This window comes from Hippopotamus amphibius, chromosome 17, assembly GCF_030028045.1.
Source record: "Hippopotamus amphibius kiboko isolate mHipAmp2 chromosome 17, mHipAmp2.hap2, whole genome shotgun sequence".
Classification (NCBI taxonomy): Eukaryota; Metazoa; Chordata; class Mammalia; order Artiodactyla; family Hippopotamidae; genus Hippopotamus; species Hippopotamus amphibius.
In genome coordinates, this window is record NC_080202.1 from 44,257,973 (window position 1) to 44,285,953 (window position 27,981).

Here is a 27,981-nt window from a genome sequence, read left to right on the forward strand (position 1 = left end):
AACGCGCATGCGCGGTGGGGTGGGGGAGAGTTGAGGGAGGTTGTGACCGCTTCCCGGCTCCCCTGCGTAGGCCACGGTCGCCCTCTGCCGACTTAGGGCGGGATCGCGTGGGGAGTGAACGTTTCCGGGCCAAGCTGGCCAAGAAGCTCGTTGGCCTATAGAGGGCGCCTATCGGCGTGCAGAGTAACCCACTCAGCCGGCCCTTCCTCAAGTACTTCCTGTCTGATCTCTATGATCCATCCGGTTACGACAAGAGGCGTTCCAGGAGATTTCCATTTACCGTAAACAAAGGCGAGGTGCGCCGACCCGGAAGAGGAAACTGCGGGGAGGTAGAAGCTCCGAAGGCTGGCAGTGAGGGGTCCAGGCGGGTGCAGTAGCTTCGAAGGCCGGCAGTGAGGGGCCGGGGGAAATCGTAGCCATGGCGGTGGCTGTGGCCATGGCGGGAGCCATACCCGGGACAGAGCTGGGCCCCGCGGAAGAACTCGCCAAACTCGAGTATCTGTCTTTAGTGTCGAAGGTTTGCACCGAGCTGGACAATCACTTGGGGATCAACGACAAGGATTTGGGTGAGTCCGCGGAGGTCCCTGCGGCCTCTGTGTTTGGGCTCGAGGGAAGCGGAAGGAGAAAGGGGATTGATGGGCCGAGTGTGTGGGTCCGTGTGAGTCTGTCTCTCTGTCAAAGAGACTTGGCCCAGGGAACCTGCGGCCGTGGCCGCCGCCTCTTGAGAACCCTCCAGGCCGAGCTGTTAGAAACCATTTCCCGGAGCTGTCAGCGAAACCTGGAGCGGCCATCGCTGCTTGCTTTTTTTTTTTTCTTTTTTCTTTTCTTCCTATCCCCAGATAATTAAACAGCGTTAACAACAAGAACGTACAGCCACGCGATAATGATGATGTCGACGTTCACGGCAGACGCTTATTGGGTTTTCACTACATGCCAGACATTATGCTCAGTGTTTTACTTACATCATCTTATTTGGTTTTCATACCAACCCGTGAGGTAGTATTATCTGTTTCTAAATGAAGAAAATAAGGTTCCTAGTAATTAAGTAACCCTCCCCAAGATCACATATCAAATGTGAGTGAGCCTGGTCTGGAATCCAAGTCTTTTGTAGTCTGTGGCTTTACCTTTGCTCTTAACCATTCATGCTTATACTGCCTCTCAAGCACTAGTGTCTAGTGTCTGTCAAACATTAGACGTCTTGGGACAGACTGTACACGAGGAGAACCCAAACTGAGGAAATGGAAAAGACTAGGGTCCTACAGCTAAGGCCACAGGCAGGTGGAGTCCTTAGGAAGGTGAAGGGATGGATGGGGTCGAGAGCATGAGTGGAGGGATTGCCTTTTGATAGGTACAGGGATGCTTCATCCATTTTAACAGGAAGGAAGACAGAATGTGGTTGTAGATGCAGATGGATTTAGGGATTAGTGATAGGGAGATGAGGGAGAGAGTTCCAATTTGACCGTTCTATTTTCTCAATGAAGATGAAGTTATCAGTTGGAGAGATGGAAGGGAAGGGCCACATGCATGACAAAGAGGGGTCAGGGAGGTTAGATGTGTGGCCTTGGGTAGGATATGTAGTTTCTTTTAAGCTGTTTTTTCCATCTGTGAAATGGGGATGATACTGTGTTCTTCATAGGGTTACTATATAGCACCTGTATATCTTAGTTCACTTTTCTCTTGCCTCCCATCAAGATGTGCCTATCCTGTGTCATTTTTTTTCTCAGTCTCCTCTTTTAGATCATAATGAAATGATATTCTCATCAGTTTGCTGTCTCTCTGAGTAATATGTTCCTTCATTCAGCAAAAGTTTATTGAGCTTGGGGGTTAGGAATACAGTAGAGAACAAGATAGAGTACCTGGGTCAGTGAGCTTACATTGTTTCTCTCTCTCTCTGGAACTACAGTGTACTAATGTCTTAGCCCCTTTTAGAGGAAACAAGTTATTGAGACCAAAACTGCCCCGCCCCCACTTTCACAAGCCACTTGCAAGTCCAAGTTCTCTCTTGCTGTAGATCAGAGGTTCCAACGACCCCCCTCCTTGGGTTTGATTAATTTACTAGAGCGGCTCACAGAACTCAGAGAAACATTTTACTAACTGGTGTATTATCAAAGGATATAACTCAGGAACTGCTAAATGGAAGGTTTGTGGGAAGGAGAGAGGAGCTTCCATGCTCTCTGAGTGCCCCACTCTCCCCTAATCTCCATGTGCTCACCAACCTGGAAGCTCTCCAAACCCTGTCCTTTTGGACGTTTATAGAGGCCTCACTGTATAGGCACAGTTGATTAAATCATTGGCTGTTAATGACTGGACTCAATCTCCAGGCCCTCTTCCCTTCCCAGAGATCAGTTTGGGGCTGAAAGTTCCAGTCCTTTAATCTCCTGATTGGTTTCCCTGGCAATTAGTCCTCATCCTAGTTATCTAGGGACTTTCCTAAGGTTATCTCAGGAACATAAAAAAAAAGATAACTTGAAAAAAAAAAAAAGATAACTTACTCTCTGTACTTAGGAAATTCCAAGGGTTTTGGGCGCTCCATGCCAGGGACAGAGACCAAATATATATTTCTTCTTATAAATCACAGTATCACACTGTTAAACACAGAATTACAAAACCAGTAACAAAAATACTAATATTGGAAAAGTGTGATAGACAGTAATATTGTTTTGATGCAACTAAATTGCTAGAGTTGGTTTTAATAACAAAAAGGTATATATTTACTTCTTTTGTGTTTTATTTGTTGACTTGATTCTTTTGATTTGACCTTGATGTATTATCATTTAAATGTGTCATTATTTTTCCTGTTTACAACAATGAGCTTGTTTTTAGTTACTGATCCATTTTTGATAGTTCAGTTAATTTAATGATGTCCTCATAGAATTCTGAAAATTTAAAAAAATCCTCATTAATGATGGCTGCAGTGTGAATATGCTGCTGACTGCTTTAGGATTGGCTCTTTTGAGCATTGTATAACTAGCACCATGTGACTTAGTTCTCTCTCCACATTTCTCTAAAGAATTTGGGCTCTGAAATCAGATTTCTGGATTCCAGTCCTGGCTCCACCAATTATTATTAGGTAGGTCAGTGTCTCAAACCCTCAACCTCCTCATCTTTAAATCAGGGACAATAGTGGTAGTTACCTATGAGGGTTATTGTGAGAACCATGGGGATAACCCCATGCGAAGCACTTAGCTTAGTGCCTGGCAGCCTGGCATGTAGTAGATGTTTGAAAAGTCTTAACCGTTGACATTGTTGTTATTAACTTGTTATTAAGAAAAGCCTGATGACATCTGGCTTTCACTTAGTCATAAAAAAGGTAAAGGCAGATTTCAGCATGGATTTTCCATATTATTATTATTATTATTTTTAGGATTAAAATCCAAATGAAGGGAATTCCCTGGTTGTCCAGTGGTTAGGACTCTGCGTTTTCACTGCCGAAGACCCAGGTTCAGTCCGTGGTTGGGAAAGATCCCATAAGCTGAGCAGTGCAGCAAAAAAAAAAAAAATCCAAATGAAATCATTAAAATTTCTTGTAGGACTTACAGTGTCAGGCTTATTATCTCAGCCTATCATAAAATGCACTTTTCTCCCCAAAGTCTCTTAATTAATAAATAGTTCTAATATTAGAAATTTCAAGAATTAGGCAGATATGTAGAGAAAAATTTGGTGTGGGGGGCAAGTGAGTCTTTCACCAACTTTGATATTGTACCATCCAGCAGCTGCCTGGCCCTCATGTATAGATTGGGTATGTCCTTTCAGAAACTGTGGAAAGCAACCTATTGTGTGTGTGAGTCCATGTGTGCGTGGGTGACCTCATGCTCTTGGACGTGGTTGCCTCTAGAATCCATATGGTGGAGTTCATACCTAGCAGTTTCAGGAAGAGAGTACAGTGATTTGGGATTCCTCCCTTACATGCATTCAAGGGCCTGATGAGCCATTTCTTCTTTTTATGTAAGAAAATTAACAAGAACATACACGGATAATCTTGATAGTCTAAATTCTCTTCTTTACCCTTACTGCATGGTGGTCTCCAGTTTTTATGACTGTTGGATAGCCCAACTGGTTTTATTTTTAACATACTTGAAACTGATTTCTTGCTCAAGTCTCTACTCTTCTTGTTTTAATCCCTTTTCTCATTTGCAGCTGAATTTGTGATCAGTCTTGCTGAGAAAAATACCACCTTTGATACTTTTAAGGCTTCGCTGGTCAAAAATGGTGCAGAATTCACGGTATGTCTATGTAGAGACTCCTGTTTTGTTGTAATGTCACTGTTGGATTTAAATTTTGATAGTACAGATCTTCCCTGGTGGCACAGTGGTTAAGAATCCGCCTGCCAATGCCAGGGACACAGGTTCAATCCCTGGTTCAGGAAGATCCCCCATGCTGAGGAGCAGCTAAGCCCGTGTGCCTCATTTACTGAACCTGCACTCTAGAGCCCATGAGCCACAAGTATTGAAGCCTGGGTGCCTAGAGCCCTTGCTCCGCAACAGGAGAAGCCACTGCAGTAAGAAGCCCGTGCACCGCAATGAGGAGTAGCCCCCATTTACTGCAACTAGAGAAAGCCCAATGCAGCCAATAAATAAATTATAAATAAATAAATAAATTTATTTATATATTAAAAAAATTTGATAGTACACACCAGTCAAGTAAGCCATTAAGTGTGTGATGTTTTCATGCCAGTAAACAGTGGTGATGTAACCGAATTGCCTGTGACACCTTTCTAGGAAAATGGGGCAGGATTTCCATTATTAAGTCTTTATGGGTATTTACATTCTTGTCCTGTGAATCAGGAAGTCAAAAGCAAGAGTCTAGGTTTGAGAGGTAGTTTTAAACCATGGGAAATACAATGGTTGAAGAGAACTAAATTACTTCCCCTCAGAGAGTCCTAAACGTCATCTTTCTCTGAGGCTACGTTACTCAGTTCGTGCCATATTAGGTTGACACTCTGTGCTTCATTTGTCTCAACTAGCTAAATTCAGGTGCATAACTCCCCTTTTCTAAAGGACACCCCTTTTCTTAGTGTTTTTAGGCACTGATCCAGGAGCTGACAATTTTTGTTCTGTTTCTTTTCAAAGGATTCTCTTATTAGTAACCTATTGCGTCTCATACAAACCATGCGGCCTCCAGCAAAGCCTTCCACTAGCAAAGGTGAGTAGAGCTTCTAGCCAAGCTTTATCCCCAGAATGGTTTAGATTGTAAGTGTCCTGTAAGTTGCATTTGTTTCCCTTGTGGCAGCTGCTGAGCAAGTAAATGTCCCAGTAAAATTTTCAGATGACTTAAGACAAAATTAAAATAAGACTTTACCAATCGGATGGACCTAGAGACTGTCATACAGAGTGAGGTAACTCAGAAAGAGAAAAATAAATAGTGTATATTAACGCATATGTGTAGAATCTAGAAAAGTGGTGCAGGTGAACTGGTTTGCAAGGCAGAAATAGAGACAGAGATGCAGAGAGGAGGAAAGCGGGGTGGGGTGGGATGAATTGGGAGATTGGGGTGACATATATATGCTAATATGTAACTAATAAAAATTTTTTAAAAAGGCATAACCAATCCAATGAATATTGAATCACGTTCCCCACCCTGATGTGGGGATAGTTTAAGGGTTTTGTAATCAGTGGGGTTTTTTTGGTCTTGTTTTGTTTTTTTAGAAAATTGAATTATGTTTATAGTAATGTATATGAGTAATATGTAGAAAAATGTTCTGTTTTTAGTTTGATGCAAATCTAATGTTAAATTTCTTCTGTTAACCACTAAGAATATTAAATATATCTTTTTTTTTAACCCCCTCATGCTCTTTAATGAAACAAGATCCAGTTGTTAAACCCAAAACTGAAAAAGAAAAGCTGAAGGAGCTCTTCCCAGTCCTTTGCCAACCAGACAACCCTTCTGTTCGGGTACTGATACCATTTTGAAGATGTCTGCTGTAACTGCATGTTCCCCCCCGTCTCACTCCTTTTCTTTGTCTCATTAGTAATTTTAAGTTTGCCTTCACTGTAAAATTTTTCAAAGTGGAAGTGTTTGGTTACTCCCTGAGCACATACTATGTATAGAATAGTGATAAAGGGTTCAGAGAATGATATTCCAGAGAAATGAGATTGGGAATTGTGGAAAGCAGTGATTAGGGATATGGAATAACTTAAGTTTCTGGAACAGATGCTTGATGTGTGAAATTATTTTTCTTTCTATGTTAATACATATAGAAGGTCTTATTTTTGAAGTGTTTTGATTTTTTGATTTCATTTTAGCAAGTATTTATTGAGTTCCTACTATGTGCCAAGCACTGTTATAAGTACCAGGGTACAGCGGTGAACAAAACAGACTAGAGTGTGTGCTCTCTTGGAGATTACTTCGTAGTACTAGTGCGGGGGCAGGAAATAAACATGTAAACTCCCCTAGTGGGGTGGAGACAGGCAACACATAAGTAAGTATATGATGTAGCTGATAGCGATAAGAACTATGGAAAAAAGTAAAGCAGATGAAAGAGGGAAGGGAGTGTAGAGGGAGCGTTGCTTGGTAAAAATTTTGACATGTGTTTTCTGTTTATAATCATCACTTGTATGCTTTCATGGGAGGGGTGATATCTAATTGCTTTCTATAGGCTTGTATTAAGGACAAAGGGAATTTGCCAAGTGTAGCAATGACTTCCTTTGCTCATTCCTTCTTCCACTGTCTCAAATTGTGTTGGAAATCTCTGTCTGCTCTGCTCCCTTCACATAAGTGGTCAGAAATGTAGGGGCTGTTAGATTTGTAGGTGTAACTGAAGTACAGATTCTTGAGTGACTTTTCTTGTCCCCTCTTCTCCTAACTTGGCTGTCTCTGCCTCCTATAGACCATGCTGGACGAGGATGATGTGAAAGTTGCCGTGGACGTCCTGAAAGAACTGGAGGCCCTGATGCCCAGCGCAGCAGGCCAGGAGAAGCACAGAGATGCTGAGCACCGGTTTGTCCCTAGCGTCCTTATCCTTTGGAAGTTTAGGATATGATGATAGTTGAATTGTGGACCAGCCAAGCAAAATTTTGGGCAAGTTTCTAAAATCTAGACTGGCCACGTACCATAGTGTTGCATCTGTTTTCATTGCTCCCTGCCGAGAGCGTTTAGGCAGCAAATGCTGAGATGTTCAGAAGTTAAATATCCAGGTTGAAAGAGGCTGAATGTGTTTGTGGCCTCCTCTTTTATTGGCCTGCAGGGCTGTCATAGTTATTTATTTATTTATTTAGGCTGCCTTGGTTTTTTTTGCTGTAGATGGGCTTTGTCTAGTTGTGGCAAACACAGGCTACTCTTCATTGCGGTGCACGGGCTTCTCATTGTGGTGGCTTCTCTTGTTGTGGAGCACAGGCTCTAGGTGTGTGGGCTTCAGTAGATGCAGCTCGTGGACTCAGTAGTTGGGGCTTGTGGGCTCTAGAGCGCAAGTCAGTAGTTGTGGCCCATGGGCTTAGTTGCTCTGTGGCATGTGAGATCTTGCCAGACCAGGGATCGAACTTGTGTCTCCTGCATTGGCAGGCGGATTCTTTTCTTTTTTTTTAATCTTTATTGGAGTATAATTGCTTTACAATATTGTGTCAGTTTCTGCTATACTACAAAGTGAAAGAGCCACATGTATAAATATATCCCCATATCCCCTCCCTCTTGAGCCTCCCTCCCAACCTCCCTATCCCACCCCTTTAAGTCTTCACAAAGCATCAAGCTGGTCTCCCTGTGCTCTGTAGTAGCTTCCCACTAGCCATCTATTTTACATTTGGTAGTGTGTATATGTTGATGATACTCTCTCACTACATCCCAGCTTCCCCTCCCCCACAGTGTCCTCAAGTCTGTTCTCTATGTCTGCATCTCTATTCCTACCCTGCCACTAGGTTCATCAGTACCATTTTTCTAGATTCCGTAAATATGTGTTAGCATACGGTATTTGTTTTTCTCTTTTTGGCTTACTTTGTATGACAGTCTCTAGGTCCATCCACCTCACTACGAATAGGTCAATTTCATCCCTTTTTATGGCTGAGTAATATTCCATTGTATATATGTGGGCAGGCGGATTCATAACCACTCTGTCCCCAGGAAAGTCCCTGTCATAGTTATTGAAACTTCAGTTTAACATTTAGTGGGTACTGCCATGTACATGGCACTGTGCTGGGTACTTGGGAGGCAGAGATGGAATTGGGCTGGTTTGTCTTTCAAACAGGTGTTTGTTGATTTGTTAGGGACAAGACAAAGAAGAAGAAGCGAAGCCGGAGCCGAGACCGAGAGCGGGATCGTGAGCGAGACCGTGAGCGAGAGCGAGAGCGAGACCATAAGCGGAGACACCGGTCCCGCTCTCGATCACGTTCCCGGACCCGGGAGAGGAATAAGGGAAAGTCTAGGTATCGGTCCAGGAGCAGAAGTCAGAGTCCCCCCAGAGACCGGAAGGACCGAGACAAGTATGGGGAGAGGAACTTGGACAGATGGCGGGATAAGCATGTGGACCGCCCTCCCCCAGAAGAGCCCGCCATCGGGGACATTTACAACGGCAAAGTTACCAGCATCATGCAGTTTGGATGCTTTGTGCAGCTGGAGGGGCTAAGGTAGTGGCTGGTGCTCTTCTTTCACACCATTGAAGGACAGAATTTCTTTTATCACTGGGGGTTTTCACGTTCTTAAAAGTTACTGTGTCAGGTTGTTAGAAGTTGACTTTTTATTTGAAATGTCATAGAGCTATTTATTCCTTCCCCTGCCTTCGGGAGATCTACCCTTTTGCTCTTTGAGACAGATGAGAATTTGTGGCCCTCCAGCCCCTAACTTTTTCTTTGGGAGGGTGGTAATCCTATTTTATTGTTTGGCCACCTTCTTGGAACTTTCCTATTGAGTTTAAGACCATTTCCCTTTGTTCATTTCCGACAAGGATGGAAATCGGTTGTGGAAAAGGTATTTTAGGCATGTTCCAGATGTGTGTGACTCTCCTTCAGGAAGCGGTGGGAAGGCCTGGTGCATATCTCTGAGCTCCGGCGGGAAGGCCGTGTGGCCAATGTGGCTGATGTGGTGAGCAAAGGCCAGAGGGTCAAGGTCAAAGTGCTGTCCTTCACCGGGACCAAGACCAGCTTGAGCATGAAGGTAGGTGAGATATCCAGCCAGCTTCCACCTCTGATGGCCACGGAAACATAAGAGGACAGCAAGTAGGCTGTCTTCCTTGTTTTTCTGCCTTAGGATGTGGATCAAGAGACTGGAGAAGATCTAAATCCAAATCGACGACGGAATCTTGTCGGGGAGACCAATGAGGAGACCTCTATGAGGAATCCAGACAGACCCACCCACCTCTCCCTCGTCAGTGCCCCTGAAGTAGAGGACGACTCGCTGGAGCGCAAGCGCCTTACCCGCATCTCTGACCCAGAGAAGTGGGAGATCAAGCAGGTTGGGGCCTTTGCTTTTATGGCCATGTAGTCATTCAGTGTGTAGCTCAGTGGTTAGGAGTGTGGGCCCTGGAGTACGACAGCCTGTAGTGACTTCAGTCCACTTACTAGCTTGTGATCTGAGCCAGGTGACACTACCTTTTTGTGTCTCAGCGTCCCCATCTGTAAACGGCCAGTGGTGGCATTGTGGGGATTAAGTGAGTTAGTAGAAGTGAAGCTCTTAGGTTAGTGCCCGCATTTCGTATGTGCTGTGTAAATGTTCATTCTTGTTTTCATCATTCATCGGTAAATATCAAAACCCCAGTGTGCCAGGCCACTGTGCAGATGCTAGGGCTGTGAGGACGAATGCATCATGGTTCTTTCCCTTGAGGAACTCGAAGTCCAGTGGAGGAGACAAATTGAAGCAGATAACTGGGAAGATTTACATATTACATGTAAGGAGTGTGCAGAGTGCTTTGGAATCAAGGGCAGGAGCAGATAACACGTCCTGGGGATAAGACCCTTGAGCCATGCTTTTGGGCACCGTGTTGTCGTGCCCCCGAGGGATGGGGTATGTGGTGTTTGAAGCCCTGCAGTCCTGGGTCAGCAGAGGAGAAAACCTTGGTTTCCTATGTGAAATCTCTGTGTTAACTATCTTACAAAAGAAGAGTTTCAATCTAGCAGGTGACAAGTGCTTCCTTCTGTCCTTTGGCTAGATGATCGCTGCCAATGTCCTTTCCAAAGAAGAATTTCCAGACTTTGATGAAGAGACTGGCATTCTCCCTAAAGTAGACGATGAGGAAGGTAAGCAGCCACTTAGGTGGCGCAGGGTAGTGGGTGGGGAGGACAGTCGGCAAGTTGAGCCGTTGGATCGGGTTTGTTTGTAGTTGAACCCAGTGGTTAAACTCACTTGTTCATTGCATCTCACCACTCATCTCTCAAAGGACAAGAGTCCCTTTCTAATGGAAGCAGAAAACCTCATTTCTCTGATATATGTTTATGTATTGTTATACTTGTTGCTTATAATCAGATTTGGGGATATAAAAAGCTATAATTGTATTCTGGCGAGTGAATTTGATCTAATGTTCTTAGTAATTGTTCTGTAAACCCAGGATACATCTAGATTACCTCTGAGTTGCCCTGGAAACAATTTTTAACTTAGCCCGTAGGCAGTTCTTTAAAATTGTGAAATAATTCCTTAATGAAGTCTATATAGTTTATATAACAAAAACAAATGAACATCTGTGTACCTACCACCCATTTAAGTAGAACTTTACCAGCACCTTTGAAACCTGTACGTGCCACTCTCTGAGTAGATCTTCCTCCTTCCTCCTCTAGGTAACCACAATCCTAGATTTTGCGTTGTTTCCTGTTTTTCTTTAGTATGTATGTATTTATCCCTAAACATTGTATTGTTTAGTTTGTCTGCTTTTGAACTTTTTTTTTTTTGAGTCATCATTCTTTCAATATTTATCTGTGTTGATTTTTATAGTTATAGTTTGTTCGTTTTCACTGCTATAGAATTTTTCTGTATATAAATTTACCATAATTTATTCATTTTACTTTTGATGGGCGTATGGGCTGTCTTCTGGATTTTTTTGTCTACCTTTATGAATAGTTCTTTTATGAAACTCCCGTATTTGTCTTTTAACGTACATGTGCAAGACCGTCTCTTTTTCCTAAATATGGTTGGTAGGAAATGTGTGTGTTTAACTTTACCGGGCAGTCCAGATTGTTTTCTTCTGAAGTTTTTATAGCAATTTACACTTCTTCCAAAAGTGTGAGTTTCTGTTGCGCCACATCCTTGCCCGCATGTGGTATTGTCCAGTTGTTCAGCTAAACTTTTTTTCCCTAATCTGTTGTGAGTTAGGAGTTCATATGAAGTTGGATGGCAGATGCCTTAGTGCCATTTAGAGTGTCAGAGAGCGTTTTTCCACAGGCTTAACTTCTTTTGAAAAAAGCTGTGATCAGTTCTTGGGCTGGAACACAGATGCCCTATAAATGGCAGGGGAGATGGGGGAAACAGTCTTCTGCATTAGAGTTTTGACCTTGGGAGCTATCTTTGATAAAGATTGCTGATGCCTGTGGAAATTGTTTTGGTGAAAACGAGCAGTCATTTCTCTCTCTTGTTTTTGGCTAATTCTTCTTTTGGGGGACTTTTAGATGAGGACCTGGAGATCGAACTGGTTGAAGAAGAGCCTCCATTCCTAAGAGGGCACACCAAGCAAAGCATGGACATGAGCCCTATCAAAATCGTTAAGGTGAGAATCACTGGGACTCTAACCTGGATGTGTCAAGTGGACTTCTTTTCCTAAAGTAACAATTCAGTTATTCAGAGCAGGTTACTAGATCTGGGTAAGCAGAACTCAGGCCACAGGAGGTAGTAGTGACTGTTGGTCAGGGTCTAGAACATTTTTATTTTAGAGGGAGGTTGACTTGGTTTTGTTGCTTTTGCCTTTTAAATTCTTTTACTATCATTTTAGTGTGTTTTGGGAGAAAGCAGAGATAAATATGAGTGCTGAATCTACCATCACTGCCTTTGCCCAGGCTTTAGGGCTTGAGATTCACAATTGCAGATTCCAGGGCAAATGTGAAGGGTTCACTTGACCAATTGGGGCCCCTGGTAGAAGGCTATAGTATAGGGTATTGTGGAGGGCAGAGCTGTGAAGAGAATTCATGGAGTAGTTATGATAAAATTTAGGTTTGGAAAAAGGTATCTTAAAGATCTGCCGGTCCAGCTGATGCTTGTAGTCCACCCCTGTGTGCTTCTGCAGTGTTCCTCCCACGTGGTCTCCTCATGTCTGCTTAACAGTGTTGGTGACAGGGAATTCACCAGCCCTTGAGGAGACCCATTCCATCCCCAGATGGATCTGATCAATCGACTTCTTTAGATAGAGCTGAATATATCTTATTGAGGCATCTACATTGGTCTTAATTTTAGTTCTCAGGACCATACAGAAGAATTCTTATCCTTTTCTTACATGTCCATTCTCTCAGGGTTCTCCTCTTCAAGCCCCAAATCGTCAATTCCTTCGGTGATTTATCATTGTCCTTGTTTATTTTCTCGGAATATGGTGCAATGTATCCATTTCTTTCATGTGGTCTGGTATGTTGATAATGAACTTTCTTCTGGGTGGGCCTCTTTTTTTAGATTTGAGTGGCTTAACATCTGTATTTTATCTCCCGGGTATTTAATGCATGCTGAGATCCCATTCTGATGTTGCTTTGTCCTCTGTTGCACTAGAACCCGGATGGCTCGCTCTCCCAAGCAGCGATGATGCAGAGTGCCCTCGCCAAAGAAAGGCGGGAACTCAAGCAGGCCCAGCGGGAAGCCGAGATGGATTCTATTCCCATGGGACTCAACAAACATTGGGTTGACCCTCTGCCTGATGGTAGGTCTCTGGGAGGGTGCTGTGGACTTTTCAAAAAGAGAAAATCTGAACTTTCACATACACAGCAAGAGGGCACTGCCAGCACATAACTGAAGATTTAGCCTTGGCTTTGGTGATTTGGTTTTTCCCTTCAGTTAGAGCATGCTTTTTGTTTGTTTTGTTTTTTAAATGTTTCATATCTGTGGTCAAATCATTAGACTGGCTGTTTTCTTCTGAATAACTTAAAATTTTTTATTCTAAAGATAATACAGCTTTGAAACTTCTCTTTTCATGTAAATTTTTAAAAATAAATTTATGTATTCATTTATTTTATTTTATTTTTTTGGCTGCGTTGGGTCTTTGTTGCTGCGCACGGGCTTTCTCTAGTTGTGGCAAGTGGGGGCTGCTCTTTGTTGCAGTGCATGGGCTTCTCATTGCGGTGGCTTCTCTTGTTGCAGAGCTCGGGCTGTAGGCACTAGGCCTTCAGTAGTTGAAGTGTGTGGGCTCAGTAGTTGTGGTACATGGGCTTGGTTGCTCTGCGGCATGTAGGATCTTCCGGGATCAGGGATCCAACCTGTGTCCCCTGCATTGACAGGCAGATTCTTAACCACTGCGCCACCAGGGAAGTCCCTCATGCAATTCTTTGTGTAGTAAATATTAACTACTGCTGGATACAGTCATAACAAATACTCACTGTTTGTGTTAGGTACCTGGGGTACAGCTGTGAAGAAAGCAGACGTGATCCCTGCTCTTATGAGACTTACAGTTTCTTGGGGAAAATGGATATTAGCCAAATAATTACCACATAACTAACCAAATCATGATGAGTGCTAGATAAGATGTACAGGTAGTGTAGTTGGTTATGGTAGGTCACTTCCCTGCGAAGGGGGAGACCTGAAGGATAAATAGGACTTAGTCCATCGTGGCATGGGGATTGGGGAGTATGTTCCAGGCTGAGGAAAAGCCTGTGTGAGGTGGGAAAGAAGACCTGTGTGGCTGGAATAGAGAGAGTGATGGGCAGAGTGGTGGAGGGTGAGGTGTGGCTGCCAGGAATTTGGAGATGGCATTAGGATTTGGGGCTCAATCGTAAAGTTTACTGGGAAATGCTGCAAAGTTCTAAGCAGGGGAGTGGCAAGATGAGAGTTGCATTTCCAAAGGATTACTGAGGGTCCCCTACAGGATGGGTTGGATGGGGCAAAAGAGTAGATACATGCAATGAATTAGGAGGCTTTTATAATATAGTTCAGAGGAGAGAGATGGTGACTTAAAGACAGAGGTAGCAGAGGGGAGGGATGTACTGGAGAAATGTGATTTGCTGAGTGTGGGGGAGGGGGCAGTGAGGTAGCAGAGGATGATAATAAGTTGCCTGTTTTCCTTTGCAGCGGAAGGCAGGCAGATTGCTGCTAACATGAGGGGTATTGGGATGATGCCCAATGACATTCCCGAGTGGAAGAAGCATGCCTTTGGGGGCAATAAAGCTTCTTATGGAAAAAAGACCCAGATGTCAATCATTGAACAGAGAGAGAGCCTGCCCATCTACAAACTGAAGGAGCAGCTGGTCCAGGTAAGAAGCCCTTTATGATGTGTTGGTGGGGAAGTCAGGGTGTTTTCTAAAAGGAGGATGACATGTTTTAGTTGAAATTAGCACATTTGAAGTGGCTTTTCCGAAGGGGATAGGAAAAAAAAACACATTTCCAAGTACTTGAAAAATTTGTATGTATTAGTCTGTACCTTTTTTTTTCCTATGGGGAAATAAATCTGTTTGAACTGGGGCTCCCTAGAGCAAGTAGACAGAGTATTGTGTTGAGTAAGATGAATGGGGATGCTTGACTTTCCATTCAGGCAAGTCTTTGCTTCAGGGACTTATTTTCATTTTCTGGAGATCTGATTTAAAGCCACTATCTGATTAAAGCCACTACCTTCCTGAGGCAACTGAGTTTACTAGTTTCCAGCAAATGCTTTCAATGACATCTTATATACATATACCAGCAAGTACGAATATGTATATACGCACTCAGAGATATCATGTGTTTTATATGAACCATATGTGTTTCTCTGTGGCAGCATATTATATATACTGTTTCGTATTTTGCTTTTTCCCCTGAGTGATACAGCTCAGCACTGTTCCGTATTTTTTTTTAGTGCTTTGTCATATGGATGTGCTGTGGCTTATTTAACTAGGCCTGTGTTAATAGGCATGTAGGTTGATAGCAATCCTTTGCTATTACAAACAGTATAGAATTCGGGTAACTTTCGGGGGTAAGGTAGTAGAGATTTGGGAATGGCAGTAGAAAGGAACACTATTCATCTTTTTTATTTACTCCTGAATTCTTTAGTTATGTGCATGTAATACTTGAAAAAGCATAGGGCTGTCTGGATAGTTGATGGTTATAGCATCATCTTTGTGTTTTTATGAATTTAAGGGAATCAATAAGTTTTAAAAAATTGAGTCAGTTTAAAAAAAAAAAAGGTATACTCCCGGATTTCCCTGGTTGTCCAGTGGTTAGGACTGTGCGCTTCTGCTGCAGGGGGCACGGGTTCAATCCCTGGTCAGGGAACTGAGATCCTGCCTGCTGCATGGCTTAGCCAAAAAAAACAAAATTAAAAAATAAAATGTAAAAAGAATACTCATAAAGTTTAAAGTTTTTGATTTGTTATACATGTGATTAAAATAAGAAAGAGCATTGCCTGTAGAAAATCACCACTAATATTTTTTCTCTGCATAATTAAAAATAACTTAATCCTGATTGTCGTTTTCCATATGTGTTCACTGTTGCCCCTTTTCTCCTTGAGTGTTAGAGCATAGTCTAGCGCACACTTACTCCCTAATAACATGGGCCGGTTTTAGGGACCATGTTTACATTTGGCTGCTTTCAGGCTGTCCACGACAACCAGGTCCTGATTGTTATTGGAGAGACAGGATCTGGGAAGACCACGCAGATCACCCAGTACCTGGCAGAGGCGGGCTACACTTCCAGAGGCAAGATTGGATGTACCCAGCCCAGAAGAGTAGCGGCCATGTCAGTGGCCAAAAGAGTGTCGGAGGAGTTTGGTTGTTGCTTAGGCCAAGAGGTAAGTGGGTGGCGAAGCTATTCTGGAAATGTCTGAAGAAAGTGTAAAGGCCCGGATCTCTATCTATAAAATGGGAATATTGCGACCTTTTTTCAGCTTTCTCCTGAGAGAGAGAGGCTTCTCATGGTCATCACTGATCTGTTCAGGATCAAATCCAAGGCAGATTTTACTTTGAGGAAATCACTGTATGACATCTTGGTCAAATTCTATCTGTCAAGATTATGGGTAATAAATAATCTGGGTGAAAATCTTGCAGAAAGGAGAGGCTTGTGTCTTAAGGTTTTCAGCTTCTGTTCTGCTTTAGGTGGGCTACACCATTCGATTTGAGGACTGCACCAGCCCCGAAACAGTCATCAAGTACATGACGGACGGGATGTTGCTCCGAGAGTGCCTGATCGACCCCGACCTCACCCAGTACGCCATCATCATGCTGGACGAGGCGCACGAGAGAACGATTCACACCGACGTGCTCTTTGGATTGTTGAAAAAGGTAACTAGGTGCTCTCTGGTGACCCTTCTTCTACCTGCTGGGAGCTGAATTCTGGGGATGGGAATTGAGTCTGGTGCCTTTTTGGGCAGTGCTTTGTAGTAAGCCGCATCGTGTGTCCCTTCAGACGGTTCAGAAACGGCAGGACATGAAGCTGATTGTCACCTCGGCCACCTTGGATGCAGTGAAGTTTTCTCAGTACTTCTATGAAGCGCCCATTTTCACCATCCCAGGTCGAACATACCCAGTGGAAATATTGTACACAAAGGAACCCGAAACCGATTACCTGGATGCCAGCTTGATCACTGTCATGCAGGTCCATTTAACAGAACCACCAGGTGGGCGCAAAGAGCATCTTCTCCTCTTATGCCAAGTCCTAATATGGGTATTTTTACTTATCTTTTAAAAAATGCCTTTTAGGGACTTCCCTGGGTGGTCCAGTAGTTGGGACTCTGTGCTTCCACTGCAGGGGCCACGGGTTCAATCCCTGGTCGGGGAACTGAGATCCCACAAGCCACATGATGTGGCCAAAAGAAAAGAAAACCATCGGTAGTTTAGACGTTTAAAAAAATGCCTTTTAAATATTGGTCTGTCTGTAAGTCTCAGGCTTGCATGTTTGAAATGGTGGTGATGAAAATATAAATAAGGGCCTGCAGGGTTTGAACACATCTATTTAAATACAGACACAAGTTTTTAAAAATTTAAAAAACCGAAAACAACAAACAAATAAAAGGAATAAACATGGATAGATGAAAACCTCTTGATTTGCTAGAGGTCAGAATATGAGTGTGTTTTCCATCATTTGGAGTTCGGTGAATGTCACTGTGGCCTTTGTATAGAACACACACACAGAAAGTCAATTAATGCCCCCATTCTCTCAGGTGATATCCTCGTCTTCCTGACTGGTCAGGAAGAGATTGATACTGCTTGTGAGATCCTGTATGAAAGAATGAAATCCCTGGGACCTGATGTTCCAGAGTTGATTATCCTCCCAGTGTACTCTGCTCTTCCCAGTGAGATGCAGACCCGAATTTTTGACCCAGCTCCACCTGGCAGCAGAAAGGTAACAGGCTCTTGTACTCTGAAACCATGTGGTGTATGCAGCTGGCCCTCACGTATGCGAGTCTTGTTTATTATGTTTTGGAAAGTAGTCCAACCGGATTGTTAAGGAATGAGGGTCTTGTATGTGATCCCTGCTCTTCTTCCTCTCTTTTCCTTCATTTGACAGATATTTTTTTGAGCATCTACCAGGCCTTGGGATAGACACCAGGGCTACAGTCTGAGGACAGGCTTCTATCTGGTGTGGGACATCCACCAGTAGACAGGCGTTTAACATATAGTGTGAAAGTGCTACTGGTGCACTGGATACCCAGAGGGGGAGCACCCAACCCAGTGTTCTTATAGGAAGTGAGGATCTAAGCTAGTCCTGAAGAACACGTGGATGTTCATCTAGATGAGAAGGACAGGAGAACATGCATTCTGAGTAGCTAGAACAGGCTGTGATAGCCTAGGGGTAATAGAGTGTGGCCATGTCAGGGAGCTTTGTAGTTCCAGCAGCTGAAATTGACTGTGTGAGTGTGTGTATGAGACAGTGGGAAAGAAGACAGATGGATTTTAAAATAATAGCTCTATTGAGATATAATTTATCTACCATACACTTGTCCCTTTAAAGCATACGATACATACTTTAGTACATTCACAGAATTTTTTTAGTATATTCACAGAATTGTGCAGCCGTTACCATTATTAATCATTAATCACTAATCACTAATCATTTATCACTACACTTAATTTTTAGAACAATTTCATCACTGCCCCAAAGAAGACCCTGCACCCTTTAGCAGTCATCCCCCATTCACCCCTCTGCTCAGCCTCTGGGAACCACTAATCTACTTTCTGTTTCTGAATTCACCTGTTCTGGACTTTTCATATAAATGGAATCATATAATATGTGCTCCTTGCGGACTGGCTTCTTTCACTTACCATGTTTTCAAGGTTCATCCGTGTTGCAGCATGTATAAGCACATTTCCTTTTTTGTCCAGTAATATTCTGTTGTGGAACAGAATGTACCACACTTTGTTTATCCATTCATCAGTTGATGGACATTTGGATTGTTTCCAGATTTTAGCTGTTATGAATAATGCTGCTATGAACATTTGCTTACAAGTTTTTTTGTGGACATATGTTTTCATTTCTCTTGAGTATATACCTAGGAATGGAAGACAGGTGGATTTTCTTTTTTAATTGAAATATAGTTGATGTATAACATTATGTTAGCTTCAGGGGCACTACAGAGTGATTTGACATTTGCATACGTTGTGAAATGATCACCACAGTGAATCTAGTAACCGTCTGGAAGACAGATGGATTTGAATAACATTAAAGGGTTGGAGTGGTCAGGACATAGTGGGTGCCTGGAGGTTTAGGGAAGGGCAGAGGGGAGAAGTCAGGAATGACTGCCGGTCTCTGGCTTGGGCAGCTGGATGGAAGATGGTGCTGAGGGAAACGAGGAGGAGAGGAGCAGGTTTGGCGGGAAGACGGTGATTCCTCCTCTGTCCTGTTCCTGGTGTTGCACTTCTCTCCAAGAGGGCTTCTGCAGCGCTGGCAGGAAGAAGCTTTCAGGGCCGGTAAGGTGCTGGCATGAGGCAAGATGTTCTGGTGCCTCCTCGCAGTGATTTTTCCAAGCAATTGTGTTTTACTGTCTAAACCTCTGGGTGGAAGAACAGTGGCAGTGCCAAGCTGAGACCAATAATCTTCTAGATCACATATACTGCTGCATACACACAAACCGTGAAATTCCTCTGCCGCCTCGTAGTTCATTTTATGATCAGAAAAAAAATCTTCCTCTTGTTTCACATACACAAACAGCCCATTTTGTAGTCCAGATGTCCCCGTGGGGGAAGGAAAATCTCATTTTGCACTGGCACATGTGATGCCAGGAAATCTCTGCTTTCCCAGGGTGCTAGAAAATTAAAATTGTAGTAATCAACACTGGATCTAGAAAATGAGATATGTAGCCATTTGCACCAAATGAAATTGGCTTTGATTAGCCGTTGCTTTTTCCTACTCCACTTCTCTCAGGTACTATTCCCTCCCCAACCTAACCCTTAAGGTGAAGGCACCTCCCCTTCCGCCCATTTGAAGCCAAACTGAGATTAAGTGCTCTCCAGTCGTCTAGAGAGAGGGAGGGTCGCACAATCCTTGTGGGAAGGTGTCTGAGTTCAGAAGTCTCATTTCACACCTCAGGGCTGAGTCTGGGCAGCTCAAGTCCAGCTGTGTCCCTCTTGCCTGCAGGTCGTGATTGCCACCAACATTGCGGAGACATCACTGACTATTGATGGCATTTACTATGTGGTGGACCCTGGATTCGTGAAGCAGAAAGTCTACAATTCTAAGACAGGGATCGACCAGCTTGTGGTGACTCCTATTTCTCAGGTATGGCAGCTTTTCTGAAAATACTGATTAGGGCTTTTCTGAAATTTTTTATGGTTTTATATTTTGAATTCTATTGTTTTAAGATACTGGCTGCTTTCTTGAGATAAGAGAGATTTTGTGTTGTTTGTTTTTAATCTTTAGAATTGTGTTTCAACATTAAAAAGCCCCGTAAAACTGGAACTTAAAAAAAAAAAAAAAGGAGTTGAATCGCAGCACCCTAGATTATATAAGTGGTGAGAACATATTTTTTAAAGTACTGCACTTAGCCACAAATAGCTGAGATAGTAATAATTCATGAGATGATAATGTGTTTCTTTGGTAATTATGGAATGATTTCCTGCCTAAATTGTATTTAAAAATGAATAGCCAACTCATCCTTTTTGAAGGCAGTTTGGCCACAGTGTATCCAAAATTTGAAAGTTCATTTCTTTAACGTAACAGTTCTGCTTCTGGAAATATATCTGAAAGTTAGAAATGACTGAACACATATCCAAAGGTAATGGAAAAGGATGTTCACTGAAGCACTGTTTATATTAGAGGGAACCTGGAAAAATTCTAAATGAGCTTCAAAAGGGAAGTAGTTTAATAAAATATGGTAAATTCATGCCATAGAATGCTGTGTGACATTAACATGGTGGTGCGTATCTATAATTAATGGCATAAGCATATAACTCTGATATATTATTTGAAAAAAGTGATCTACAAAAATCACGAGTAGTATAATCCAATTTTTGTTTAAAAATAGATGGTGTGCGCTTGTGCACAGTGTTGTGAACGTGTCTGTGACCGAAAGCACGTGGGCGAAATGTTAGCCAAGGTTATTTCTCGGTGGTGCTGCTGGTTACTGCTGATACACAAAGCACATCTTCTTCCCTATACTTTTATATATTGTCTTAATATTCTTTAAGAGGCATGTATTACTTTCATAATCTGTAATACCATAAGGCTGTTTTCTTTTTGAAACTTAGGTAATAATAGCTGACACTTGCAGGGTACTTCCTAAGTGCCAGGCACTATCCCAGGTACTTTCACGTACATGAACTCATTACATCTCAGTCGATCCTTTGTGGTAGATGATATTATTATCCTCATTTTGCAAAGGAGACTGAGGACCAGAGGGGTTAAGTGACTTGCCTAAGGTTTCGCAGCTGGTAGAGCCAGGCTTTAAACCTGGGCAGTCTGGCCCAAGCATGTGTGCTCTGTACCAGTTCTTCTGGGGGGATACATGCAACTTGCGGTGATGGAGAAATTATTTACATCTGTCCTCCCTGATTTGGAGAGACATCTGTAGAATGCTCTGGAATCTGCCACGGTGTGTGATTGCTGCCTGTCATTTGAGTGGGTAGTGACCTTTCATATGCTATCCTTTGGTTTGGAGCTGGCATAGGAATTTGTAAACCCTGATACTATTTATAAGACAGATGGTTTTGTCAGAAAACGGCCCTCTCCAGATTGCTATTCACTGTTTCCTAGCAACCTCGGGCTAACCTACATATTGTTTTTAATTTCAAAAATTAGCACCCCTCTCCCCTAAGTACGGAAGTAATATTACATTATTTTGGAAATTACCCATAGTCCTACTACCACTAACCACTCATCATTTTGATGTTTTTCTTGCCTATCTATTTTCATGTTTGTTTTAGGTTGCAATTCTAGTAGTATAGTAAGTATGTAGTTTTTGATTAAGTATTTAATTTTCTTGATTATTAAAGTAATATATGTTCAATATCAGATATTTGATAAAATAGAACCCATCTACAAGCCTACCATCAGTTAGCCACAGTTAACATTTTAGGGCAGTTTTTCCTAGTTTTTTTACTTCTGGTAGTTTGTATATTTGTCTTAAGATTTAAAAAATAAAATAAAATTAGCATTACATTGTTTGGCAGCTTGCTTTTCACCTCTGTGAGTAAACATTTCCTTCTGTCATTGAGCATCTCAAACCTGATTTTGAAAACAGCTGAAGACTCATTCAGTGTTATGAGTAATGTTATATTTATTCAGTTCACTTACATTTTTGGTCATCACTGTGGAGGGTGAGTTCTGTCATTTTGTTTTATGCTTTCCCATTTATGTTGTGGCACACTATTTTGAAGGTATATTTCTGTGATCTTTATAATATTTCTTCTATTTACTTGCTTGTACTTGGCCTCACTTGAACAAACTTTCCTAAAATTCTGAGTGTTGGAGAGGGTTGATAAGGGCGTTGGTAGGTAGTCTTGGAAATGGTCCTAAAGGAAGTGAATAAACCCCATTTTTAGGTTTTGACTGTTGCTACGTGACCCCTCTGAACAGATTTCCTGGGTAAAGCTGTGAAGCAATGTTTAACAGATATGTGACTTTTATATGCCCACCCGTCTAGGCTCAGGCAAAGCAACGAGCTGGCAGAGCTGGGAGAACAGGCCCAGGGAAGTGTTACAGGCTGTACACAGAACGTGCCTACCGAGATGAAATGCTGACCACCAACGTGCCGGAGATCCAGAGAACCAACTTAGCAAGCACAGTGCTCTCGCTCAAGGTAGAAATCCCTGTCTTGTTAGAATGGGTTGGTGGAACAGTCCAATCTTATGGCCTTAGTAAATGAATCTCAGTTTTATGAACCTTGTTAAATACTTCAGTAACCTCATGGAACCAGTCCCTGTGAGTTGAATGCAGACGGCTGTGATAACAGCCTCTCCACCGCGGGTCTGGGGCTAAATTGGCGTGTGTGCTGTGACATTGTTTTCTCGCCATCACAACCAGCAGGGTGTTTGGTTATAAAAGGTTTCAGTTAGGAGCATTTTCGAACAGGATATTAGAAAAATCAAATCGGTGCCGAACTGTAGACAAACGCACTTCCCTCAACCCTTTAACTTTCAGATCCAATTCTGTTCTTTTAGAATAGAAGCAAAACCCCCGATCCAAAAAGGGGAACTGTCAGTGCAGGTTTCAGACTGGCCCCCTGGGGGCTTGGTTTTCATTCTGAATCACCGCTCTTCCTCTCTCAGTCCCCACTGAGGGCCTTCATTGTCTTTTGGCAGGGGAGCCGCGTGACTAGTTTCCCAGATGATGGCACCCCCACCCCCGCCCCCAACACTGATGCTGCCCTGGAGCCCTGGCACTTCACGGATGCAGAGTGCTCTGTTGTAATTCATTATTCATTCCCTGTAAGAGAGGCTAAAACAGAGCTTCCGAAAACAAAAACAAAAACCCTGCTCCAGTCTCTGGAGTGAGACAGAGAGACATCTGTGGCTCAAACTTCTGCTCCGAGCTGTGTGTCCCTGGCAAATGTATCTTCTCAGCCCTGTACTCTGTATTCCTGTCTCAAAAGGGGGAGCTGTTAATCGTCTATCTAGTGAACATAAATGAGGTAATGCAGGTAAAGGCACTTGGCACAGTGCTTACTGATTGCTAACATAATTCCTTGTGGTTCTTATACAAGAAGCGTTTATTGAACACCTGCTGTGTTTATGGTCACCATGACTTTATGGGAAAGAAACAGAAGGCTTAGGTCCTGCCACAGCACCCTTTGTACACACTGGATAGTGCATCATCTGTTTATTTTATTCATCAGCGTAGCTAGCATATGTGTCGAATGCCCTCTGTGCCAGGCACAGGCACATTGCAGGTGGTTTGTGTCCACGTGGCTCACCACTGTGACCTCTGAGAGCAGGGACCATATCTTAATCACCTTAATATCCCTGCCACCCAACATGGTACAAGGTACTTCCTAGAGGCACAGGAGAAATCATGTATGCAAGAGACAGGGCAAGCTGGTTGTCGTCTTTTTTTTCTTTATGATAAAATACACAACACATTATCATTGTAATCTTTTTAAAATGTCTAGCTCAGTGGCATTAAGTACTTTCACAGTGTTGTGCAGCCATCACCACTATCCGTTTCCAGAACTTTTTGATCACACCAAATAGAAACTCTGTACCCATGGAACCAAACTGTCCCTTTTCCGCTCCCTCCTGCCACTGGTAACCATTATTTTACTTTCTGTCTGTGTGAATCTGCCTATTCTAGGTGCCTCAGATAAATGGAATCATACAGTAATAGTTCTTTTGATCTGGCTTATTTTTACTTAGCATGATTTTTTTTTTTTTTAGCATGATGTTTTTAAGGTTCATCATGTTGTAGCGTGTGTTAGAATTTCATTTGTTTCTAAGAGTGAATAATATTCCATTGTATATATATACAGTGTTTTGTTTATCCGTTCATCTCTTGGTGGACATTTGGGTGGTTTCTACCTTTTAGCTATTTGAATAATGCTGCTATGAACTTTAACATACAAGTATTTGTCGAGTCCGTTTTCAGTTCTTTTTGAGCGTATATCTAAAAGTGGAATTCCTGTATCATTTGGTAATTCTGTGTTTAACTTACTGGTGAATCACCAAATTGTTTTCCTCAGCAGCTGCACCATTTTACATTCCCACCAGCAATGTTTGAGAATTCCTCTTTCTCCATATCTTGCTAACACTTATTTTTCCTTCCTTCCTTCCCTCCCTTTCTTTCTTTCCCTTTCCCTTTCTTTTTCTTCCTTCCTTCCTTCCTTCCCTCCCTTTCTTTCTTTCCCTTTCCCTTTTTCTTTCTTTCTCTTCCTTCCTTCCTTCCTTCCTTCCTTTCTTTCAACTATAGCTAAAGCCATCCTAGTGGGTTTGAAGTGGTATCACATTGTGGTTTTGATATTGCCTTTTCCTAGTTACTAGTTATATTGAGCATCTTTTCATGTGCTTTTTGGCCATGGTTACATCTTCTTTGGAGAAATGTCTACCTTTGCCTTTTTAAGAATTTTTGTCTTTTTGTTGTTGAGCTGTATATACTGTCATTCTGAGAGAGTGTTTTTTAAAGTTTCCCGAGAAAGTATATGCTTTCTAACAGTCTTGAGTTTTGTGTGGCCCAGCCCTGGAGATTCCTGCTAATCCCGCTGGTGGCTTCCTAATTGCAGTTGAAGAAATAAGAGAGAAGGTGACAGGTAGTCTCCCTCCATGTTAACACTGGTGAGGCTGACCCTTCCGTCACACACTTTCTTCCCTTCTGTTCTAGGCCATGGGCATCAATGACCTGCTGTCCTTTGACTTTATGGACGCCCCGCCAATGGAAACCTTGATCACAGCCATGGAGCAGCTGTACACGCTGGGGGCCCTGGACGACGAGGGCCTACTTACCCGCCTGGGCCGCAGGGTAGGGGACAGACCTAACTTCTGGTGCTTTGGGGAAGATTCCCTGGCTAGCCTTCCATACTCTTTGTTCTGTGTAAGAAATTAAGCTCTGAGGCCCTGGATAAGCTTTGAATAGAATTCTGTATGCCTGTTTTTAACCTGGATTTTTCCACTATCACTTAAAACTCTTCCTTTAGAGAAAAAGAAATTTTATTCAGTTAATCTTACTTCATGATATGTTATTAAGTTTAGTCTTAATTTGAAAAGATGTCTGCAAAATTCCCATCTACCCCAGCGGTAGTTATATTCATGGTCACATACATTTTGTTGGGTTTATTTGGGAAATTAAAAAAAAAAAAAAAACTCTTCTGCTAGAGCCAGGCATCCCACACCATCGTGCTTGGGTAAACCTCCTGAGGTCTGTTACCCACTCTGACCAGTGTTTTACGCTGGCGACGCCAGATGGGTCTTCCCCAGGGACGCAATTGTAATTTCTTTTTCTCCCTCTAGATGGCAGAGTTCCCTCTGGAGCCAATGCTGTGCAAAATGCTGATCATGTCTGTGCATCTGGGCTGCAGTGAGGAAATGCTGACCATCGTGTCCATGCTGTCTGTGCAGAACGTCTTCTACAGGCCCAAGGTAGGGCGTTCAGGCCCATATTCAGATAGGGGTCAGGTGAAATTGGGTGAAATCAGCCTGTTGCCAGCACAGTGCTTCATGTGGACGCTTGATGGGGCCGTGGAGGGCTCCCCAGCACTGGCGGACGTTCACTTAGTAGCCGTTGGGTGGAAAATGATCCTCTCCCCGCTGCTTGCAGGATAAACAAGCCCTCGCAGATCAGAAGAAGGCCAAATTCCACCAAACCGAAGGGGACCACCTCACCCTGCTGGCCGTGTACAACTCTTGGAAGAACAACAAGTTCTCCAACCCGTGGTGCTATGAGAACTTTATCCAGGCTCGTTCTCTGCGCCGGGCCCAGGACATTCGCAAGCAGATGTTGGGCATCATGGACAGGTAACAGCCGGTGACTGCTCATGTGCACGGTGAACCTCCTTGAATACCATGTCTGCGTGTCTCTGTGTGTACCTGTGAAGCGGTAGGCACCTGTACTCTTGCCCCTCACGTAACTCTCTTCCTCCAGCTTTTCCTTTCTTGTGCTCCATCCCAGGAAAGGGTGTGGCTGAGATTCACTTCAGAAAGTTCCTGAGAGGAAGATGATATATTAGCTGTTGAAAATGCTCTTTGTTTACAGGCATCTGCAGCGCTCTTAGCTGGGTTGAATTATAACCTAAGTGGAGTGTTTGGCTCTTATGGCATCCTTCTTGCCCACTGTGTAGAGTGGCCCCTGTAGGACACTTAGGCCTGGAGGCAGGGTCCTGGTGCCAACTCCGGGGACCCCAAGAAGGGTGTGTTGGGTACCATCATTCTGGAAGATAGAACCTCTGAGAGCAGAGTAGTCTCACGTCTTTGTCCTCTCTTGATTTATTCTCCTGCTAGACACAAGCTGGACGTGGTCTCCTGTGGTAAGTCCACAGTCCGAGTGCAGAAGGCCATCTGCAGTGGATTCTTCCGGAACGCTGCCAAGAAAGACCCGCAGGAGGGTTACCGGACGCTGATTGACCAGCAGGTGGTCTACATCCATCCTTCCAGTGCTCTCTTCAACAGACAGCCCGAATGGTAGGTGGGCAGAGAGGACTTGTGAATCGACTGGCCGTTTGTGTTCTTGTCTTCACCCACCCCCAGCAGTTCCTATTTTAACATTGCTTATGTTTCTAGAGCAGCAGAAGCCTGAATTAGACACAGTATCAGGCCCTTTTGAGAGAAATAAAATCATGGGGGTGAGAGCTAGGAAGGATCTTAGAGATCATCTAGTGAGGTGGTTAAAAAAATTCTTCTTTTCAAGTAGCATTAAAAAAAAAATTGGAATCTCACCCACCCTAACATAAAACTGATTTAAAACCACTGTGCCATCATGGTGGTAGAAGAGGGTTGGAGATGTAGAGCCTTGCCTACTTGGCTTTCCCCATCCCCTTGTGGCAGCCTCTGAGGTCCTCTTCAGGGCCCCAGAGTTCTATGAACACAGCCCAGAAAACCACCCATTTCACAGAGCAGGAAACCGAAGTCCAGAGAAGCGATGTGATTGGCTATGTGTCACTTTAATCATTGGAACCAGCAGTTTTCTGTGGTTAGAGGTGTGTGGGCTCCTGAGTACTGGGATGTGGCTGTCATACACAGAGACTGCAGTCTCCTCAGGGGTCAGGACGGAGGGGTCAGAGGGTCAAAAGCAAGTACAGCTGAAGCCCACCAGGGACCAGAGTGACAGTGGAGCGGGGCCTGTATCAGAGGCTTGAGCCCTCTCTCTGTCCCCCCTCAGGGTGGTGTACCACGAGCTGGTGCTGACGACAAAGGAGTACATGCGTGAGGTCACCACCATCGACCCTCGGTGGCTCGTGGAGTTTGCTCCAGCCTTCTTCAAGGTCTCTGACCCAACCAAGCTAAGCAAGCAGAAGAAGCAGCAGCGGCTTGAACCCTTGTACAACCGCTACGAGGAACCCAACGCCTGGAGAATATCCCGAGCCTTCCGGCGGCGCTGAGATGCAAGAGTCTTGTTTGCCTCCCCTGTAGCAGTGGGCCGGGGCTTGGCCTCGCTCTTCTTGATGAAAAGCTGGTCCCGAGGGTACAGCTGTCCAGTGACTGAGTATCTTAACTGGGCATTTCCTAAACTTGTCTCTCATTTCTTCCCTGGTGGTAAAATAGAAACAGGGATTTACGCCTGGTTTGATCAGAGCCTCCAGGCCCCGCCACCTCCAGGCACTTGGGCCAGCCAGGGCTCACGGCCAACATGGGGGTACCCTGCATCATCTCCAAGAAAGGGGAAACTTCTGCAGCCCTAGGCTGGGAGAGGGGGGTCACGCGCATCGGATACCTGGACGCGGGGAGGGCTCTGAGGCCCTGGCTGCTGCTCTGGAGGAGGGAGCCGTGACGCTCACTGAGAGCGTTGGCCCCCCTTCCCTTCCCTGTCCAGCCCCTGTACTTTTGCTTAACCTCTTGCAAATATTTATTTTCTTAAGGAAACAAAAATGGTTTTCTGTGGCTGTTTCTTTCAGCTGAAAGGTTG

General features: G+C 43.6%; 1 protein-coding gene across 2 annotated transcripts; it reads left to right on the forward strand.

The window, feature by feature from the left end:
* The first annotated feature begins 306 nt into the window (after positions 1-306).
* On the forward strand, positions 307-27,946 carry DHX8 (DEAH-box helicase 8). Of its 2 annotated transcripts, XM_057714351.1 has the most exons (24): positions 452-566; positions 3,011-3,070; positions 4,138-4,223; positions 5,070-5,142; positions 5,806-5,891; positions 6,827-6,936; positions 8,193-8,552; positions 8,934-9,078; positions 9,172-9,375; positions 10,070-10,157; positions 11,517-11,614; positions 12,598-12,745; positions 14,107-14,288; positions 15,602-15,796; positions 16,101-16,286; positions 16,411-16,621; positions 17,165-17,346; positions 19,579-19,719; positions 22,082-22,237; positions 24,748-24,885; positions 25,374-25,502; positions 25,681-25,877; positions 26,361-26,540; positions 27,238-27,946. In XM_057714351.1, exons 4-24 carry the CDS (start codon positions 5,109-5,111, stop codon positions 27,455-27,457), a joined length of 3,390 nt encoding a protein of 1,129 aa, XP_057570334.1. In that variant the 5' UTR covers positions 452-566; positions 3,011-3,070; positions 4,138-4,223; positions 5,070-5,108; the 3' UTR covers positions 27,458-27,946. The 2 variants fall into 2 exon arrangements, with proteins under 2 accessions (XP_057570333.1, XP_057570334.1); XM_057714350.1 differs by lacking the exon at positions 3,011-3,070 and having other exon boundaries at positions 307-566.
* The last annotated feature ends 35 nt before the right edge of the window (positions 27,947-27,981 follow it).

Excerpts from the sequence above, each read along its gene's own strand:
- DHX8 (XM_057714350.1), top strand. The coding sequence starts at position 419 with ATGGCGGTGGCTGTGGCCATGGCGGGAGCCATACCCGGGACAGAGCTG. Across the intron at positions 567-4,137 it reads GATCAACGACAAGGATTTGG|CTGAATTTGTGATCAGTCTT; the intron begins GTGAGTCCGCGG and ends TCTCATTTGCAG. Across the intron at positions 19,720-22,081 it reads TGGTGACTCCTATTTCTCAG|GCTCAGGCAAAGCAACGAGC; the intron begins GTATGGCAGCTT and ends CCACCCGTCTAG.